Source organism: Arachis ipaensis, chromosome B7, assembly GCF_059453495.1.
Source record: "Arachis ipaensis isolate K30076 ecotype BB chromosome B7, ASM5945349v1, whole genome shotgun sequence".
NCBI classification, from domain to species: Eukaryota; Viridiplantae; Streptophyta; class Magnoliopsida; order Fabales; family Fabaceae; genus Arachis; species Arachis ipaensis.
The window spans coordinates 2675234-2693586 of record NC_142442.1 but is presented as its reverse complement, the minus strand read 5'-3'; the positions used below and the strand labels follow the sequence as shown (position 1 = coordinate 2693586).

The window sequence follows — 18353 nt, the reverse complement described above, 5'->3', positions numbered from 1 at the left end:
TAAATCACATTGATGAACATTAAATAATAGTAATAGAAAAAGGTAGATACTACAATGAAGACTTTATAATTGTCTTCATGTGAATATATTTCTTTTTGACCTTTGGATGATAGGTTATAGGGTTAGATTTTGATATTTATAAAAGTGTTATTTTGTTTAAAGTGTGGCTAAATAGATAAGCCACACTTTTAAATAAAACATCTTTATAAAAAAATATTTTTGCCATCTTCATTTGAGTCCATAAAAAAATACTCAACCATAACCAAGTAGTTTTTGCACCTGCATGATGAAAAGAAATACAATCATGTAAACTAAGTAAAAACACTTATATTCATACCAGATGTATCAACTCCTTCAATTTTTTAATCATCATAAATTCATACTTATAGGATAGTATATTTAAAAAATTAAAAAATAATAATTAACATAAAAGGCATCTATAATTATAATAGCTAGAATTTTTTTTTAGAATGATGTCATACTACTTATTTTATTTGCAATATAATTAAAGTGTATTATGAAAAAATTAAAAGATTAGACTTATTTTAATAAATAATTATATGTCTATAGATATATAAATATAGAGTAAATAGTCAAATTAATTTCTGAAATATTATTCATTCTCTAAATTGGTTTTTGAAAAAAAAATTTAATCAAATTTGTCGTTTAAAAAATTTAAATTAGTCATATTAGTTCTTCCGTCATTTTGTTTGTTGATAGTGTCGCCCCACCTTAAAACCGTGACCATAGCCTTATCAATGGCCACGGTTTTCACCATGAACATGGCATGTATGATCACCTCACCTTAAAACCATGACCATAGTCACCATAGCTTATCTATAATCACCTTTTTGTAAAACCGTGACCATAGCCTATTTTGTTTTATGAGATTTTTTTTTTTTAAAGTATAATCACATCCCAAAATGATAATCACAACATAAATCTAAAAATGAGAAATTCAAGAAATCTAAATCATAAAAATTACATTATAAGCTAGATATGTTTTTAGTCCAAACAACACAATCAAAATAGAGTGTAATTTATCCATTACATGTAATATCAGATAAAGTCTCATTTCAAAAAGTACAAAACACATCAAAATATATATTACATTTAGATAATCCTGAGAGCTTCACAGTATCAGTGTCATCTCCTCTATCTACTTAGATAATTCTGACATAGCAAATAGCAAATTTTGCTTCTGAAGCACCCATCAGAAGCCTCTCAAATGTGGCTTCTGCTTTAGCAATTCTTCCTTGCTACATAATCATAGAGAGAAACCACCAGGTGTTATGTGAAGTATGGAAACCAGAGAGATACAGGAATGAAAATGCAATGAAGAGAAGCAAAAAGGAACACTCAAAAGCTACAAACACTAGGTAATGAATGATCTTCTGTCTCACTGACCAGTGAAGATCAATACTATTTTATTTATACCTGACGTTGACGAGGCTAGAAGAGATGCGGTTATGGATAATGTTCTATTCACGCCCATAAAAGTCAGGTTTTAAATAGAACAATGAGAACAAGCAAATAAGTGAAGAGAAGCTTTGGAGAACTACAAACCCTAGGACATATATATTCTTCAACGTTTTTACTGACAAACTTAAACCAACACTACAATGAGAGAGTAAACAGATACAACAGCAACATAACAAGGCATATTCAAGCTTTCACTTATTGACCCAAAAAAAAAAAAGCTTGATATCAAGCATACATTCAAAGGCAACATAAGAGGAACTCTTAAACAATTTGTATTATCAACATTACATATTTCATGGGATTCAGCAATAAGTTACAATAAAAGGATGATAACAGAGAAAATTTCATCTAAATCTAATATTAGCTGCCAACCTTGTATAACCAATGTGGACTCTCTGCACAGAAGACCATTCCCAGAACAAGTATGCCAGCAGGAATAGTAGATGCCCCGAAACACACCCGCCACCTGAGGCCCAAAAAAAAGGGTCTATTTAACATCGCATATGACTAGTAATAAGTATATAACATGATTTCAAATTTAAATCATACCATCCAGAGATTTCTTTGACAGGGATTCCGATCAATAAAGGTCCCAATATATCAAGGCAAGTTGCAATCTGGATTAAGGCTCCATAGGTACCCCGTACAAAAGAAGGAGAAACCTACCATCCACCAAATATTGTGATCTCACGAATAATCAAGTAAATTTTCAGCCTACTCAATTAGGCAGATGCAACCATATTCATGCCTCCGTCACATACAGAGCAACAGCAGGAGGGCCCAGACCCAGGCCAGTCCCAACAAATAACCATCCTACAAGCATACCAAACAAGTTGTTTATTGCTGCACTGAAAAATTAAAAACACAGAAATTTTCACTGAGAACTAGCCATAAGGATTCACATTTGAGAACAAGGGAATCTGCTACTTGACTAAATTTAAATCAGAGTGGGGTCAGATGTTTCAGAAAAAGCAACTCTGGAAAACAGAAAAGAGAAAATAAAAATAGCCTAAAAAGATGCATCGAAACCTAGGATATTAAAGATGAAGAGAATATACTGGCTTTAGAAATATAACCTCATCGAAGCGCCAATTATCATTGGCAAAGCACACAACCGGAAAGCCCTACGACACCCAACTGCATCAGCAATCCAGCCACTGAATAGACTTCCAATTAACGCACCACCAAGACACATGCTCACCACCAGACCTTCATTCAAAACCACACAACAATAAATAAACAAATCAAACCAGATCAAATTATTTGAAACTTTTAAGAATGCATCAAATTAAGCATGGTATTGGAATTTTTAGTTTCACCTTCTGCCAAGGTATTTCCCCTGAAGCCAAGATCCCTAGATATGCTTTCAAGTGGTTCATTAACTACTCTGGATAAAACAAAAAACAGAGGATCAATATTGAAAAGTTAACTGGACTACCAATCAAAGTCAAGGAAGAATGCAAAGGAGAAACTATAAAGCACAAACCCAAGATGGTATCCAAATAGAAATGATGAAAGGGTCCCCACAAGTACATGCGGTAAGGAGAGCTTCCAAGAAGGATTCGATGTTTCTTTCTCCAAGAAGGATTCAATGCATCCATATCTTTTGAACCTTATTTTGCTGGAAATTAATTAATTAGATTAGGCTTATGCTTAACATATAGATAGTTGGATATTTACCACTAAACATGCTAAGCAATATTATATATTTTGCTGTAAATGTTAATGTAAACAATCAAATCATGCCAGTTAAGGTCCTATCCACCGAAAGAACAATCATCCAAGATAGAAACAATAAACAAAGGCATCTTACTGCTTAGTCCATTGCAGCTGAAACATAGAAAACTATAATGATTGAGTAATTAGCAACTAGAAACAACTAAATTCAACTAGAAACAACTAACACAGCAACAATTAGCAACTTAACCATTTAACAAACTAGCAACATAGCAGCAAGATTTGAAATACACAGCAACCAGCAGCAAAGCAAAAAGTTAAATAAATCCAGCAAGAAACATCTAACACAGCAAGCAAAAAGTGAAGGGGTTTTTAGCTTAGGAATTTGGTACATTGTTGGGTGAAGGGGTCAGAGGAAGAGGGAACAAACATACCCGAGCACGCAGACAGCGACGGAATGGAGCAGCAGCTCCGACGGCGGCGCGGACAGCCACGGCTCCCTCCGGTGACTACCCAAACAGCGGCGACGGCGAGACCGCAACGGCGACGGGAGGCACGAACGGCGGCAACTCCTCCCCCTGGGCCACTGGCCTGCGTTCTCTTCTCCCTCTCTTCTTCAATGGCGACGCGACAGCGACAATGGACGGCGACGACCGCGATCTTGACGGCAGCAGCGACGTGCTACGATCCCTCCAGCGGCGGCGTGGATTGCGGTGGCCCCCTCTCTCTCTCGCGTTTGGCTCGACGACGTTCCTCTCTCTCAACGTTTCCTCCCTCTCCTTCTCGGTTCTGTAACGACGACGGCGACACCCATCCCCGCCGGCGCCGGCGTCTCTTTTCTTTCTTCCTTCCTTTCTTTCTTTCTTTCTTTCTAACCGTGGGGAAGGGGCTGAGGGGGTAAGGGTAGGTGAGGGATAGGGTAGGTTAGGATTTAATAATTTTAATAAGTAGGATATAGAGTAATTTAAAATTTAATTTAATTTTTTTAAAATCATTTTAAAAATATTATTCAATTATTAATTTGTTTTTTAATTTTTAATTATTAAGTTATTAATTAATTTTAAATTTTAAATAATTTTTTAATTTAAAGTTAAAAATATTATATTTAATTTTTTATTTATAAAATTAAATAAAAAATTTTAATATTTAAAATAAATTATATATAATTATCATTAGTTTTTAATTATTAAAATTTTAAAATTTTAAATATATGAAATACCCAAAATTATAAAAAAATTATTTAAGAATCTTAATTAATTTATATTCAAATGATCAAAATCTGATTTAGTTACAAAAATATTCTTGAATAGTAATTAGAGTTAGGATTAGGATTAGAGTTAGGATTAGAATAGTGGAGAAATTTTAATAAAATTAGAAGGTAGAATAATAATTAAAAATCAATCATAATTTACTTAAATTATATTAAAAATATAATATTTAGTTGTCAACTTACTAATTAGTTTTAAGTTTTAAATAATTTTTTAATTTAAAATTAATAGTATTCAACTTAATCATTTTAGATCGCCTTTTTTTAAAAATCGTGACCATAGACCATTTTAGATCACCTTTTAAAACCGTGACCGCAGATACCTTTAGGTTACTTCCAAAACTGTGACCATAGACCCTTTTAGGTCACCCCCCAAAACTGTGACTATAGCAATTTTAGATCACCCCAAAAACCGTGTCCATAGACCCTTTTAGATCACCCCCAAAACTGTGACCATAGACCCTTTTAGGTTATCTTTTTGAAAAACAGTGACCATAGACCCTTTCCAAAACCGTGATCACAGACCTCTTTAGGTCACCCCCCAAAACAGTGACTATAGACTCCTGTAGGTCACCTCCCAAAACCGTGACCATAGACCCTTAGGTCACTCTCCGATACCGTGACCATAGACCCATTTTAGGTCACCCTTTCGAAAAATCGTGACTATAGACCCCTTTAGCTCACTCCCAAAACCGTGACCATAGACCCCTTTAGGTTATCCCCCAAAATCGTAACCATAGACTCTTTTAAGTCACTCTTTTTGAAAAATCGTGACCATAGATTCTTTTTTGTCATTGTAAAAAACTATGACCATAGATCCCTTTAGGTCACCCCAAAACCGTGACCGTAGACCCTTTTAGGTCACCCTTCAAAACCATGATCATAGACCCCTTTTGATCACTCCCAAAACCGTGACCAAAGACCCTTTTAAGTCACCTTTTTTAAAAAACCGTGACCATAAATCCTTTTTGGTCACTGTAAAAAACCGTGACCATAGGTACTCTATGGTCACCCTTTTTTCAAAAAACTGTGACTATAGATTTTTTTATTTGTAAAAAAAAATGTGACAAAAAAACCGTGGTCATAGACCCAAAATGTTGTAGCGAGTCTTAATTGACTATTAACATGATTAGTTTATGAAATTAGATTAAATCAATCTCAACTTGAAAATTTTCAATGTTTCAAGTTCTTCCCTCGATTAGGTTTTGATTAATCTAATTTCATAAACTAATCATGTTGATAGTCAATTAAGACTTCTAGGTGTGTGTTGGGATATCACTTAACGTGTCACATTAGCAAATTTTGACACCATCAATAAACAAAGTGACGGAAGGACTAATATGACTAATTTAAAATTTTTAAATGACGAATTTGATTTAAAAAATCTTTTGAGGACCAATTTGTAAAACGAGTGATCTTTTAGGGACTAATTTGATCATTTATTCTATAAATATAATTGCTTCTTATTCCTACCTCGACCCGCAACTAAAATTGTCCAATGTGAAAATAATAACATAACTTAAAACTTTTTATGTACCAGTTTTATCTCAACCAGAATAATTTTTATAGATATTTAAAATTATTAAAGAAATAATATTATTGTTTATTTTCTGTTTCTATTATTTTGTTGAAAATATAAATAAAACAACCAAAAAATTAAATATTACGGAATTATTATTTTCTTACAAAATCTAATAATATATATGTAATTTTTTGAGCCAACGATTTATATATAGATTAAATGACATAGTTTTTTCTCCTCACATAGAGGTCTTAGATTTATGTCTCATTCTTAATTTAAAAAATATATATATATGTAATCTTTTGAATAGTATGTATTTTAATAATATTTATATAATTTTATATTATGTAGTAATATTTTAAAAAATGAATATATAAGATATTTTTTTATCTTAAACTAAAATAATTTATCATATGCCAAGTAATATAAATAAAATTTAATTATTTTATATTTTACATATTGAAATAAAAAATCTTAATGTGAATTTATTTTTAACATAATAAAAAATGTTACTCCATACTTATTAAATTTAATAATAAAAAAGATTTATATTTTTTTATATGTTGATATGTTCTGTATTGTTTATTTAAATTTACTCTAAAAATAAAAATGTTATTATTTCTGCAGTAATATGCTCTATATTAATTAAAGTCTTTCAATATTTTTTATAACATTATTTAATTTTTATTTTATAAAATCTAATAGTTTATAAAAGTGACATATTTAATGTACACAAAATTGTTGGTCTCATATTCTCATTTTAGACACCCCCATCTAGAAAAAAGCTCCATAAATATAAAGAAGGAAAAATTAGATATCTGTTTCGAAGGTTACCTGACTTGGACCTGAACGTGAGGTCCAGACTTCGTGTGAGGCAGCTAGGGGTGGCAAAACGGGTCGAGCCCGCCGGGCCGATCCGCTAAACCCGGTAATAAAGGCGGGTCGGGCTAGGATCTGGAGCCCGCCAAATTAAAAAAACCCGCCAAACCCGCACCGCCAAATTGGCGGATTTTGGCGGGGCGGGCCGGTCCGCCGGGCCAAAGATTTTTATTTTTCTTTATTTTTTATTAAATAAAATAGTGATTATTATTATAAAATTAATAATTATAGAATTTTTAAACACTTTTTTTTGTTTTTATTTTTCTTTTAGTTATTAACATTATTTATTTTATTTTACAATTTCGTATATATGCTCAAATTATGTTACTTATTTTTTAAAATAAAGATGATTCTATTGACAAATATTATTTTGAACAATTTTATTGAAGTTAAAAATTAAAAAAAAAAAGTAAAAAATTATATTATAATTTGACTATTTTTTATTCGTATTTGATTTTTTAATTATTATTTTTTGGTTAATTTTAATGAATTTTATTTTTCAAAAAAAAAAAAAAAGAGTCAAGCGGGCTAGCCCGCCAATCCGCCATAAAGCGGGGCGGGCTAGCATTTTGAACCCATTTTAGTTGGTGGGGCGGGCCGGTCCGCCCCGTTTATGGTGCGGGCCTAGGCGGGGCAGGCCGGCCCACTTTGCCACCCCTAGAGGCAGCGCCCGATTTGTCTTCGCGCCGAGGTGCCGCTATCCGAGTTCGTCATCAGAAAGTGGGAGGTGGTACCTGCAAAAGACTCAAATGCTTAAGTTAGCAAAAATTTTACGCGTGTTTTTTAGTAGATTATAACATAAATATACATAAGGGGTATAAATGTATTTATTATCTTGAGAGTTTGTTATGATGTATCTTTTAGAGAAAATAGAGATAGTAGGAAAAATTCAAAAAAGTAGTTGCTTATTCAGATAAGTAAAACTGAACCTTTTTGTTGTGTCCGACCTCCAAAGAGGTCGGATAAGTGGAGACTCTTGGTGAACCTTTATACTTAATGGGCCTGACTTTATCTTTTTGAACCAGATATGAACAATATCCATTTTTTTCTATACAAAGGGGCCAAAAGCCTAAGATTTCCTATTTTAATATACTATTCCCTTCAAAATATTAACACTCCTAATATCTCACCCTCATACAAATACACCTCTATGTAGCCAATGAACTCGTGCCGCTAAAATCCAACAAGAGGCCACGCATTAGCCATAGCATGAGGAGTCTACTCATCAGCCTGTTCGCTATGTCCGTCAGCCCAGGCAATTCTGTTGCCCTTTGCCATCACGTTACGGAGAGAACTCTTAACCCAACAAACGAAGCCGCTACTCCAACACACAAGCCATCTATGAATGTCCAGCATAAAACAAAATTTCTTTATCTCTATACAGTGTATATTATGAGATCTTTACGCTACTCCATTTTATATAAGACATATAAATTCTAGTTAGATCTATTTTCACTTAGACAAATAAATTATCAAAAATGTAATAAAAAGACTTATATGTCTTACCTTTATAAAGTTTAGGAACTTTAACGTAATAAATTTTTTGGGGAACAAAAATGTTTGACACGAAATTCCTTAACGACCTATTACTAAGTTTAAACTCTCCCTACCTATCTTCTCTTCAAAAACCTCAAGTTGCAACCACACCAACTCTAAAACTGGAAATTAAAAAAAAAATTCATCTCCTTCAAGAATAACGCTCAATTTTTCAAAAAAGCATCTGATATTTTACTGGATAAAATCTTACTAGATAATAATGTCGGCAGAAAATCTCATAGGATGCTGAATTGTAAAACTCAAACGATTCGGCAAGAAATCGTCATTGTGGAGTATAGAAAGAAACCACAACCTAAAAAAGTCTACTAAAATATTACCACTACTACAACCTTTCCAAAGTCCAAACCAAAAGAACCACCATTCGACTAGATACAAAATCATCACTGATTGCAAAACTTATCTCTCAAGTTTCAAAAATGGGCCATAAAGGGTGATATCGAAGACCCGTGATGAAGTGAGAAGTCGTCCTCACGCCACCATCATATTTAATAAAAGTTGTTTATTTCTAGATATAAATGAAGATAAAAATTCCATGTTATGAACTATTTGATACAGCGTATAGTTTTAGTAGTATGATCTGTAAGGAGGTAACATCTTGTGCTCCATATGATACAAGTCACATTAGTACTTAGCGAAAGTTGAAGATTCTAATATCTCAAAATCATGATAAAAGAGTATATACATCTCAATTGCACTTAGACTTGGGAGATGTTGGCCAAAGAGGTAAATACATAGCTTACAAAATATTTCTATACTTGTAGAAAGGCAGATTGGCATGCATGTCTTGGCAACAAAGTTGGATTCAAGGTGGCCAGAGCTTTCATATGACTTTGGTATCCATCACTTCTTTCTTTGGCTACTTGTCATTGATGGTGAAATCCTAATTCCTAATATCGACCACACCAGTATACTAAACTACAGTCTTCTCTTTATTGCCTTCAACTCCAGCAGCAAATCTGTCCACCGAGTTAAAGAAGTAAATATCAAAGCTCAATCAATGGATAGGGTGAAACAAGTTTAAAGAGAAGCGCATACTCACATATAGCATTGGTAATGAGGATCAACTCTAAGATAACTCTTGGATTCAATCTTGGCAGAAAAGGGTTTGAGTTGGAGCCTGACTCTGGCATAAGGAACAAGCTGAGGAAGATTTGACCCTTTCTCGAAAGCCCTTTCATCGAATTCCATCAATACATAGATCAAACTTTCTTTGCTAGTGTGGGGGCAACAAAAAATATTTGATACCATCCCACTGTTGTCCAAATCATCTATGGGCACTACTGCCACAAGCTTCTTCTTGGACAAGTCATAAATATACCACGTCCACCCCATTTCACCGAAGTCAACAATCAGAAGATAATGGCTGCATCCCAACCAAACTACTTTTCGAGAACAAGCTTCAGGAACTGACGGAAAATTGCATTCAACTGCTTCCCAGCTGTTAGCCTTGACGTCATATGACATGAGCCACTGACGGTTATACTTATAATCAACAGAATACAATACAATGCGGGTCTTCTTGTGACTCTTGTTGCTATCCTCCCAAAAAAAGTAAGAGCTAGGAGGGCACGTGAGATCTGGCAAGAGAGCAGAATTGGGCACTTCCCTTTTTTCCCAAAGACCTGATTTTAGGCTATAGATCTCAACCCAATGTGCACCTACTTCATGACCCCCAAAGATGTACAATTTGCCATCGTGTGGGACTATTAAGGGATTTGATCGGTGGCAGAACATGCTTCCACATATACTCCAAACCCAAGTAGAATCCTTAAACTTGAGGCACCACAGGTTTGATGGGAAAAGATCGTCCACACTCAAGTTCCATTCTGGTAAAATAGTAGCCACAAAACCACCAGCAAAGAAAAGGCAGTGACCAACAGAACAAAATCCTTGAGAAGTTGGTAACCGACTGTTGTCGACGAATAGATCATCTTTAAGTGGCCATTCAGGAGTTACACGACCTACTTCATCAAGTTTAATAGTGCCATCTTTCATAAAGTTGTCGTCATTGATAGTTAACATCCTGTGCTTGATGGTATTAGAGAAGCTCCAACCAGTCTCGGTCTCCTCTAATATCCAATCCCCATTTTCCACCAACATATATAAACGCTTTGGATCAGAAGAACCAGCATCCTTGAATTAGGGAAACAATTAACTATTAAATAGGGAAACAATCATATTATCTACGACAGAATTAAATCACCATAAGTTTAACTATTAAATAGAAAGCTATGCAGTGTGATGATAATAAATAGAAACGCCATAGTTCTCCAGTTAAGAGGATGCAGAAACGGACCTCAGGTTCAGATTCCCCGCATATTCCATCAGCAGCAGCTCCCAAAACAGCACCTTGCAAAACCGCAACAACACTTCCCCACCAGCTGTCAAAATCCGCATTCGATACAGCAGTGTGCCTCAAACCCCTAATCTCATTGGCGGCCTTAGCCCTCAAATTCTTGCCACCTTCATTAACCTCGCTGCCCACGACAAAGGCACTGAAACTGCAAGCATTCACAACAAACGCTCCAACCTTAAAGGCGTTCGCTTTTTCCTTGATCCAATCGACGAAGAACCTTGCTCCCCAAGCTAGGTCGTGATTGGAGGAGAAATCCCGTGCGGAATATAGGTTCCAAACTTCCGAAGTTGAAGCAACGAGGACGACGAGGTTCTCCTTGGGTAGGGATTCGGGCTCGTAATTCCGGGCATCTACGAGGTCCAAAACGACGCCTTTCGACTCTAACAAATCGCAGAGGCGCGTCGCTAGGGCTTTTGAAGTTCCGATTTGGGAAACGAATAGCATCTTGCCACGTGGATCGCGTTTGGGATTGCGTTTGGGTTGCTCGAGATGGTGTCTTGTGAGGTTCTTTCCGTAGGGGCTGAAGCGCATGAAACGAGACTTGCAGATTAATAACATGGCTGTAGCAGTGGCCGTAGCGGCGCTCACGGTGGTCAAGAGTGCGGGTGCCGATATATCTGCAGGTAACGAGGACAACGAAAAGGGTATGATTGGCATGTTGCTTTCTGTTTTAGAGGGTTTTCCCTTTTCTTTTAAGGTGTTCGAGAGACTTGGTGTGTGTTCGTCGATACCGCAAAACTGAGGCAGTGGAATACTGGAATGAGAAAAAAACTCAAAAAAAAGAATAAGACGGACACCAGTAAATCTTTTATAATATTACATTTCAATTTACCTTTTTTAGGATTTTACTCAAAAGAAGTATTACACCATAAAAAAAAGAGAAAGTATAAGGAGCCAATGACCTAACGAAGATTTAGAAAGTATTAGAGATATGATTATTAGTGTTACATTGTTCTGTCAGGTTATACTTTTAGGATGAGTGGTTTCAAGACATGGTATTAGAGTTCTAGATCCGCAAGGTCAAGAGTTTGAACCTTGGTGAACCCAAAATTAATTTTTTATAACATGAGATGTTTATTATCCCTGGTTTCATTTTATTCATAAACCAAAAATTTAGCTCATTGTACACATTGTACGTTTAGGCCATTGGCTCCCTAGCACTACTCTAAAAAAAATTTTTTGATATACAAAAGTTTGGATGGGTGGATTCTTCAACATAAATCAATCTATTAAATTTAATGCATATTTAATACCCTCTTTTTTTCCTAATGGTTTCAGGAATAGGCCACACCTTCCCAAGAGACCTCAACCAACTGCACCACACATGCCATGTTAGCTCACAGTATAGAAATAAATGTTTCACCGATTCTATCTCCTTCTGATATAAGACACATAGATTATCATTGATATATAAGATTTAAAAAATATATTATTGTCACATACAAATATCAGGGTAATGCTTCCTTATTTTCCACAAAACCCAAAAATAATAAGAAGAACAAAAAAACAACTTCTAATTTCAATTGTAAAATGGGCAAAAAGAAAAAAAGAACACATTATGAAAGCAAGATTTTTGCAGCCTCTTGTGTACATGCATGGCTAATGTTTGTTTTGTGTGGGATTATTATTAGTCTTGTTTTCTTTTGGTGGAATTGAGATTGCTGGTAGCTTCAACATGAAACGTAGCCATGTGACAATCTCAAAAGTGAGTATAATGGCACCCAAAAACGCAATGATTCCAATGTATGCCCATTTCCATCCAACTCCTCCTTTCAACATTGAAATCCCTTTGAATATGTTTATGACTATGATTGCAAGTAGTCCATAGCCAAGAAAATGATGGTACATATTCCAGTATTTTCTATAATCATCAGTAATCTTCGGCTTTAACCGAAATGACAACGATCTGAAAATGCACAAAATTCACTACACTACATTAGTATGTATGCTTCAATACAAAAATACAGGGTTGAGACAAAGACAAAGGGTAACTGACTAACTGTATGTGTGCGCGCCTAAATATGACAAAATGAGCCAAATTTATCAGGCCGGTCCGCTAAGCCCCTCAAAAGGCAGGTATTTTAAATCCGCCAAACTTGTACTGCCAAATTTGGGGAGGGGGTGGTTTGGTAGTACGTAACAGCTTGTCAGACCAGATTATTTATTTATTTATTTTATAAAAGAGGAGTGAATATTGCAAAAATATATTTAAAGAAAATTCCAAATTAGAATTTTCATACACACCACTTCCACCTTTTACCTTTTTTATTCTTTTTTTTTCATCTTTTTTGTTATTTTTCCTTTTCCAATCACATAGTGTGTCTAACTTAGTTTATCATAATTAAACTAGTTTTTGTAGCAAATGTCTCCATATTTTTGTATAATAACAATATCTAAACAGATAAAATAGAGACAATAAGAATAATTTAAATCGTTTGTCTTAATATTTCATTTTATTGTCTGTAAATCGAAACCTCAAATCACCCTAAATAATTAACTACTAATGTCATAACTATTTACTATAATATATTATTATCCTGAAATTTTATTGGTTAAATCTGCATAAAAATTAGCTTCATCTTGCATACAACTATATATGTGCATGCATGACTTTATTAAGATATAAATTGTAGAAATCAAACTATAGACAAAAAGAGAGAAGAAGAAGAATATTACTTGGATTGTGCTAAATGTGAAAATGAGAATGCCAAAGGTTCGATGAGTGTGGAAGGTGTAATACTCTGAAGATCTTCCAAGACTAAGACCAATAGCCCAACCTGCAGTGCCAATTAGAAAACCAGTTAATTGGAAACCAACGTGGATATTGAACCAAACTTTGTCCCAAATAAATGGAAACACTCTAAAGTACCGAGCTATTATTACTCCAATTGGTAGTAGTGTTCCCCACCCTATGATGTTTAGAACTCCATGCACCTGACTAATTCATTCAATTCCAACCACAAAAAACATTACTTATGTATATATGTATTGTATGTCTCTACAAAGCACACAAGCAAAGAATTTATTCTCAATATATAATACCCATTACTATTGTTTATTGATGATGATGCATGCTAACTGGGTATAAATATACAAATAATGAGGTATATGAAATAAAAAAGTAAGGTTCATGATATGAATACACTTGTAGGTCTTAAGAAGAAAAAAAAAAGCAACATTAATTATAAATTTGAAGAATCCATCATGCAAAGATATGTATGTAAATTTAGAAGGGAAAAAAATTAGTTATAAATCAAATCATCTTAAACTTTATATCAATTGTATTATTTGAACATATACGGAGATGTCTTTATGTAAAGATAACAGCTGAGAATCATTAGATGATTTGATATGTCTAACTAAATTATCAAACATAATACAATGCAACATCTTGGTTATGATTTTCACATGAAGACATCAGTAGCCACCTCGGAATATAAAGGTGATAAGAAACTTACTGATCTAAGAAAACTCCAGTTCTGACCATAGCTTTGGCCATCGGGAGAAGTGATGTTAATTGTCTCAGTGCTATCCACATTCTGAAGGGTGACTCTGTGCTGCAATGGTTGGTCACCATTAACATCATCTCCAACTTGCCACACATGGTTAACAAAGAGTTTTATAACAGCTATGTTCTTTCGTTTTTGCTTTTTCTCTTTTTCTCCAAAGAGATTTGCAAGATACTTCCCCATCCAAGAGGATAAGAATTTATACACCTAATATAATTCACCAATATATGTTAGGTACAAAAGTCCTTTTTAATTACCAAAATTAGAGTGTTGTTTATTGTCAAATTAATTAATATTAATTCACCAATATATGTATATACTTTGAACACATGATTATAACTACCATGGTGTATCATTTAATCTGCAAACACTTACGTTATTCTTAGATTTTTGGGAAAAAGATAGATAGGTCCCTGACTTTTTAACTTTTTGACGAATACATCCCTGACAAAATTTAAATACAAAAAAGTCCCTGACTTTAACAAACGGAGGACAATTTAGTCCTTCCGTCTATTTGCCTCTCATACACCAAACGGAACTGGCTGACGTGGTTGAAACGGTGTCCAGGTGTCCGTTACGGTGCCACGCTGGAAGGGGAATAAAGTTCGAAGGACAAATAAGTCCTTGACGTCATTTTGCAAATAAAGTTCGAAGGACAAATAGATCCTTGAATTTTTTTTTTTTTCATTATACTTCTATTATGCTTCTATTATGAGAATTTAGTTTATAAAATTATGCTTGTATTTTGAAATCTAGTTAACTTGTTGTATTCTGCAATTTAAATTATTTGTATTAAAATTGCAGAAATTGAGCTTGTTCTGTTTCTACTTTTTTTCTTAAATTGCATTAGTTCAGTTTTAGTGTATTTGTGTATTATATTAGAATTTGTTAAATTGCATTAGTTCAGTTTTCATCATACCAGTGGCATTAGTTAGCATCAATTCATTTATGCATTGTTACGGCCTGGCCCAAAACTCGCGCGGGTCAACCCGACCCGAGTTCTCGCCGGCCCAGTGGTGCGTCCTCCACCCGACCCGGACACGCGTCCCGTACGGCTCGCACACAGCCGTGGGACAACACCTTTCAGGGTATGGGCCTGTCCACTGGAAGGGCCCACTACTGACATGTATATAAGGGGGAGGTTGGCTCTCCCCCCAAGGTACGTCACATTCTTAGACCACCTCCTTTCCGCCTGCACGTATTCTGACAAGAGCGTCGGAGTGTCTTTGCAGGTGGCACCCCCCCTCTCCGTACAAAGTGCTCGGGATCTCGCCCACTCGGGACCAGGAAACCACGACCAGACGAGCCCCTCCACCATCCGAAACGTTGACCTCAGGATCTTAACCCGAACCGTCCGGTACCCGGTTTACCGAACATTGGCGCCGTCTGTGGGGATTCAGACTCGTCCATGGACTTCGTGCTGGTCCAGGCTGGGACAGGTTCTGAGGTAGCGCCTCCCGCGCTCGGGGGAGGCGCCGTCGCGACGGAATCCCGGCGACAGCAACGGTCGCCCCCGAGGGATGCAACGCAGACTCACGAAAGACGCCCCTTCGGGGGGACGGGTGATAACCATGCCAGAATAATGCAGGAACTACGCCACAGAATGCAGGACTTAGAGCGCAGGCTAGCAGAAAGAGAGCGCGACCAACGCTCCCCAGAGCGGAGCCCCACCCGTTCCTGCTCAAGGAGCCGCTCGAGGCGCACGCCGAGCCCCCAACACGAGTCGGAGAGCACTGAGGAACGGGTACGCCCCAGAAGAAGAAGTCGCGACCCCATTATCTACGCCCAACACGAAAGGCGGCGCGCGTCCAACAGAGGCGACGAGGAAGCCCACCGCGAGAACAATGAGTCGAGAAGAAATGCCCGAGGACCCGTCATAATAGGAGCGACCCCTTTCCACCGCTCTGTACTCGAGGTCCGACTACCAAAACACTTCGACAAGCCGACAGACATGAAGTATGACGGAACGCAAGACCCCCTGGAACACTTGACGGCCTTTGAGGCCAGGATGAACCTAGAAGGGGTGGGAGATGAGGTCAGATGTCGCGCTTTCCCCGTCACCTTAGCGGGCCCAGCAATACGGTGGTTTAACAACCTCCCACAAGGCTCAGTGACCCAATTTTCCGACATCAGCCACGCCTTCTTGGCTCAGTTCACAACCAGGATTGTCAAAGCCAAACACCCAATCAATTTACTGGGGGTGACCCAGAGACCCGGAGAGCCGACCAGGAAGTACCTGGACCGTTTTAACGACGAGTGCTTGGAAATTGACGGTCTGACGGACTCAGTGGCAAGTTTGTGCTTAACGAACGGGCTCTCGAATGAGGATTTCAGGAAACACCTCACCACGAAGCCCGTCTGGACGATGCAAGAGATCCAGGGCATGGCCAAAGAATACATTAATGACGAGGAAGTCAGCCGGGTTGTGGCTGCCAATAAACGGCAGCCCGCCTACAACCAACCCCGGCACTTCGAAGCCAGAGAAAGACCAAAGGAACACGCCAAGGACGGCGGTCCGAGTAAACCACCCAAACCGTTCCCCCGAGTTGGGAAGTTCACCAACTACACCCCCCTCACGGCATCGATCACTGAAGTTTTCCAACAGATAGCAGAAAAGGGGATACTGTCGAAGCCCCGACCACTGAAGGACAGGACGGGAGGAAACAAGAACCTCTACTGCGAGTACCACAAGGGTTACGGGCACAAGACCCAAGACTGCTTTGACCTAAAGGATGCCCTCGAGCAAGCTATCAGGGACGGCAAACTCGCCGACTTCTCCCACCTTATAAGGGAACCAAGGAGACGCAACCGGGACAACGACAACGAGGACAAACCCCGACCAACAAGACGACGACAGGAGCCAGAGGGAGACGATCACGGTCTCACGGTGGTAAACGTGGTGACGGCCAGGAATACCGCCCCGAGGTCGAAATCGGCGCAGAAGAAAGATGCCAAGGTCTTAGCGGTCTCCACCCCACCTGTTAGAAGTCTTAAGGGTCTCCCACCTATCTCTTTCGGCCCGGAGGACCAATGGTTTGACGAAGTCCCGGAAAGTCCGCCCATGGTCATCACGGCGAGGGTCGGAACTGGCCTCGTCAAACGAATCCTGGTAGACACGGGGGCAGACTCAAACATCATGTTCCGAAACGTTTTCGATGCCCTGGGACTGAGAGATTCCGACCTGACGACCCACCAGCACGGTGTGGTAGGGTTAGGAGACCACTTCATCAAGCCAGACGGAATCATCACACTCCCGACCTCTGTGGGACAAGGGCAGAGACGAAGGACAATCATGGCAGACTTTGTAATATTACGAGATTCGACGGCCTATAACGTCATCCTGGGGAGAAAGACCATTAACGACCTAGGGGCAGCTATCAGTACGAAACTACTGGTGATGAAGTTCATCACCGATGACGGATCCGTGGGATCCCTCCGGGGCGACTTGGAAACGGCGGTCGCTTGCGACCATGCCAGCCTTTCTCTCAGGAAAAAATCCAAGGAGGCGTCAGGGGTTTTCCTGGCCGACCTGGACGCCAGGGTAGACGACAAACCCAGACCAGAGCCAGAAGGAGACTTGGAAAAGTTCAGAGTCGGCGAGGAGCACGATAAGTTCACATTCATAAACAGAAACCTCCCGCACGAAATAAAGGAGCCTTTGATGGAGATGATCAGGGCTAACGCCGACCTCTTTGCCTGGACGCCTGCCGACATGCCGGGGATAGACCCCCAGCTCATGTCGCATCACCTGGCCGTAAAGGCAGGAGCCAAACCAGTGGCCCAGAGAAGGAGGAAAATGTCGCAGGAAAGGGCAGACGAGGTAGCCAAGCAAACGGCCAGCCTCTTAGAAGCAGGATTCATCCGGGAATTGGATTACTCGACTTGGTTGTCGAATGTGGTTCTGGTTAAAAAACACAACGGGAGGTGGAGAATGTGCGTAGACTACTCTGACCTCAACAAGGCTTGTCCCAAGGACTGCTACCCCCTACCTAATATTGATACGCTCGTCGACGCAGCGGCAGGGTACAGATATCTGAGTTTCATGGACGCCTATTCAGGGTACAATCAGATACCGATGCACCGACCCGACGAGGAAAAAACGGC

At 38.1% G+C, this 18353-nt stretch overlaps 2 protein-coding genes and 1 long non-coding RNA gene across 3 annotated transcripts; all 3 read right to left on the bottom strand.

Annotated features, from left to right (window-relative positions):
* Positions 1 to 968: 968 nt before the first annotated feature.
* Positions 969 to 4080, bottom strand: LOC148550158 (uncharacterized). The gene is made up of 7 exons (XR_015891977.1): positions 3594 to 4080; positions 2969 to 3103; positions 2802 to 2869; positions 2559 to 2691; positions 2032 to 2295; positions 1855 to 1948; positions 969 to 1259 (listed from the first exon to the last, which is right to left on the bottom strand). It is a non-coding gene; the product is annotated as an uncharacterized LOC148550158 (long non-coding RNA).
* Positions 4081 to 9294: 5214 nt separating this feature from the next.
* Positions 9295 to 11412, bottom strand: LOC148550157 (uncharacterized). Its single transcript, XM_088494005.1, has 3 exons — positions 10681 to 11412; positions 9424 to 10517; positions 9295 to 9340 (listed from the first exon to the last, which is right to left on the bottom strand). Exons 1-3 carry the CDS (start codon positions 11395 to 11397, stop codon positions 9295 to 9297), a joined length of 1857 nt encoding a protein of 618 aa, XP_088350131.1. The 5' UTR covers positions 11398 to 11412.
* An 813-nt stretch (positions 11413 to 12225) lies between these two features.
* On the bottom strand, positions 12226 to 14432 carry LOC110264777 (cytochrome b561 and DOMON domain-containing protein At5g35735-like). Its single transcript, XM_021106943.2, has 4 exons — positions 14199 to 14432; positions 13610 to 13678; positions 13417 to 13517; positions 12226 to 12646 (listed from the first exon to the last, which is right to left on the bottom strand). The coding sequence occupies exons 1-4, from the start codon at positions 14430 to 14432 to the stop codon at positions 12340 to 12342; spliced, it is 711 nt and encodes a 236-aa protein (XP_020962602.1). The 3' UTR covers positions 12226 to 12339.
* Positions 14433 to 18353: the final 3921 nt, after the last annotated feature.